The following is a 2,787-nucleotide window of genomic DNA, read 5'->3' as shown; positions in this document are numbered from 1 at the left end:
GAAATGGAAGAACTGAAATCTCTGAATTAGTAGAGTGAAGTAAAGAAACAACTGCATAAAAGTACAGAGGAAATCAGATCAGAAATAATCTCTGAAGTAAAAAAAGAAATGATAGCTATAACGGAAGAATTGCTAAGTGTTTCTAAAGAAGACACTGATAAATAATAGAGGAGAATAGAAAAAATGATGAAATCCTTGAATGAGCAACTTAGACAAGAAATAGAATACACGAAACAGATTCAAAGAGATACACAAGAAATTAAAATCTCAATCACAAACCGGCAACACCATTTGAATGAACGTTAAGATAGGGTTTCAGGAACGGGGTTGCGGAAGTCGAGCTGGAAGGTTTACACGCTTCAATTCGATCAGGAGGAACAGCACAGCATGCTGGGCTCTGGGTTTAAAGCTGAGCGTTTACGAGTCAATTTGAGATTAGTCATAAACCGTCTCAAACTACTGGAGGAAAAAAAAAAAAAAACGGGACTGGCTCAGAAAGCAAGGAAGGAGATTGCTGATTATCTGGCTGCTGGGAAGGATGAACGAGCACGGATCCGTGTGGAGCACATCATCCGCGAAGACTACCTTGTGGAGGCCATGGAGATCCTGGAACTGTACTGCGACCTGCTGATGGCTCGGTTTGGCCTCATTCAGTCTATGAAAGAGCTAGATTCTGGACTGGCTGAATCTGTGTCTACACTGATATGGGCTGCTCCTCGACTCCAGTCAGAAGTTGCCGAATTAAAAATAGTTGCTGATCAACTCTGTGCCAAGTATAGCAAAGAATATGGCAAGTTATGTAGGACCAACCAGATTGGAACTGTTAATGACATTCTAATGCATAAACTCAGTGTGGAAGCGCCACCCAAAATCCTCGTGGAGAGATACCTGATTGAAATTGCCAAGAATTACAATGTACCATATGAGCCTGACTCTGTGGTTATGGCAGAAGTTCCTCCTGGGGTAGAAACAGATCTCATTGATGTTGGATTTACAGATGATGTGAAGAAAGGTGGCCCTGGTAGAGGCGGCGGTGGAGGTGGTGGGTTCGCAGCACCTGTTGGTGGGCCTGATGGAACAGTGCCAATGCCTATGCCCATGCCTATGCCCATGCCATCTCCAAATACTCCTTTCTCATATCCATTGCCAAAGGGACCATCAGATTTCAATGGATTGCCAGTGGGGACTTACCAGGCTTTTCCAAATATTCATCCACCTCAGATACCAGCCACTCCCCCATCATATGAATCTGTTGATTACATTAATGCTGATAAGAATGTCTCTTCTGCACAGATTGTTGGTCCTGGACCCAAGCCCGAAGCCTCTGCAAAAGCCCCTCCCAGACCTGCAGAAAACTACAACTTTGTACTGCCAGAGTTGCCATCTGTGCCAGACATGCTGCCAACTGCATCTGCTGGCGGCAGCACTTCAGCATCTGAAGACATTGATTTTGATGATCTTTCCCGGAGATTTGAAGAGCTGAAAAAGAAAACATAAGTCTCTTGTACTAAGTAACCTCCAACTTCTGGAAGGTGAAACTGAGCAGTTTCTCCTTGTACACAAAGAATCTCCATGGAATTCCATTTCATCTGTTAACCATCACGGAGCACACACTTTTGGGGGCTCTTTCCTACTCTACCAAATTGTTGCTTCCCAGTTCTCTGCTGATCCTGAGAGACTAACATCTGAACACTAAAGCCAGAGCAGAACTCCTTTCAACTGTACCTATTTCCTGTTAGAGGGATCCCAGGTTCTCTTGTGACCCAGCCTTCCCCAGGAGAATGGGAAGATGAAGCACTCTGGAGAGAGCAGCAGAGATGGTTAAAGAGGAGAAGAGTGCTCGTGAAGTCTCTTGGCCTTGTATGGAAGTTCCAAACTTAGAAACAGATCCCTCTGTGTAGGGGGATTGTGGTGAGACACAAGGTCATGGTGTATTTTCTCACTTACTATGAGTAAAAGAAAGTGGTCTAGGAAGTCATAGTGACAGTTCCTAGAAGCTGGGCCCTCTTCCTAGCACATACACTACTTGCTGCAGGGCACTATTCCACCTGGATCCAGTTGCAAAGTTTATTTGGAAACAGTTGAAGGCCTGTCTTCATTCTACTGGATTCTCAGGGAGCCCTCTGTGGCCTTTTGCTTTATTTTGAGTGCTATTTCTCTTTTACCAGAAGACAGCACCACAGAAATTTATTTTTCCCCATAGCATATTGTTATAGCAAAAGAAGGGGACAGGTAACATACTGGATAGAAATTCTGTTGAAGCCTATGGTGTGCTTCCAGCTGCCTTAATAGAAGTACTCAAATTTCTTGGGTAGTGAGCTGGAAAATCTACAGGAGGAGGAGGGATACCTGTTTTCATTTGAAAACTTTATCATTAAAGGAATCTTTAAAAATTGATCTCAAATTTTTAGTGCCCGTGTGGCTGTAATTCACTGCTTTCCTGGGTGGATAAGACTTCCTATTGTAATTCATGTGCTCCTTTGTCCCCACGGTAAGCCCACCCTTCCCCACAAGGCTAGCTTCTGTGTAATGTATCTGTACATACCTATTTCAAACAACTTCAGTGTTTTTGATTGGTTTGTATCTCATAGCTTAGTCACTCCTAATAAAGTTAAAGATCTGGAAAAAAAAAAAAAAAGATAGGGTTCCAGATCTTGAAGACACTGATGCAGCTAGTGAAAATCTAAATAAACAGTCTTATGCTGCCCCTCAAACGCCTAGAAAAAGAAGAGCAAGTCAAACACAAAATCCAAAGAATGCAGGAAATTATGAAGACCAAAGCTAAAA

General features: G+C 43.0%; 1 protein-coding gene across 1 annotated transcript; it reads left to right on the top strand.

Moving 5' to 3' along the window:
* Positions 1-325: 325 nt before the first annotated feature.
* Positions 326-1,497, top strand: LOC101582196 (IST1 homolog). The gene has a single exon (XM_004648531.3). The coding sequence runs from the start codon at positions 388-390 to the stop codon at positions 1,495-1,497; it is 1,110 nt and encodes a 369-aa protein (XP_004648588.1). The 5' UTR covers positions 326-387.
* The last annotated feature ends 1,290 nt before the right edge of the window (positions 1,498-2,787 follow it).

Source organism: Octodon degus, unplaced genomic scaffold (genome assembly GCF_000260255.1).
Source record: "Octodon degus isolate 3935 unplaced genomic scaffold, OctDeg1.0 scaffold00430, whole genome shotgun sequence".
Lineage (NCBI taxonomy): Eukaryota > Metazoa > Chordata > Mammalia > Rodentia > Octodontidae > Octodon > Octodon degus.
Note: the sequence above shows the minus strand (reverse complement) of the source record. Positions and strands in the feature narration are given on the sequence as shown.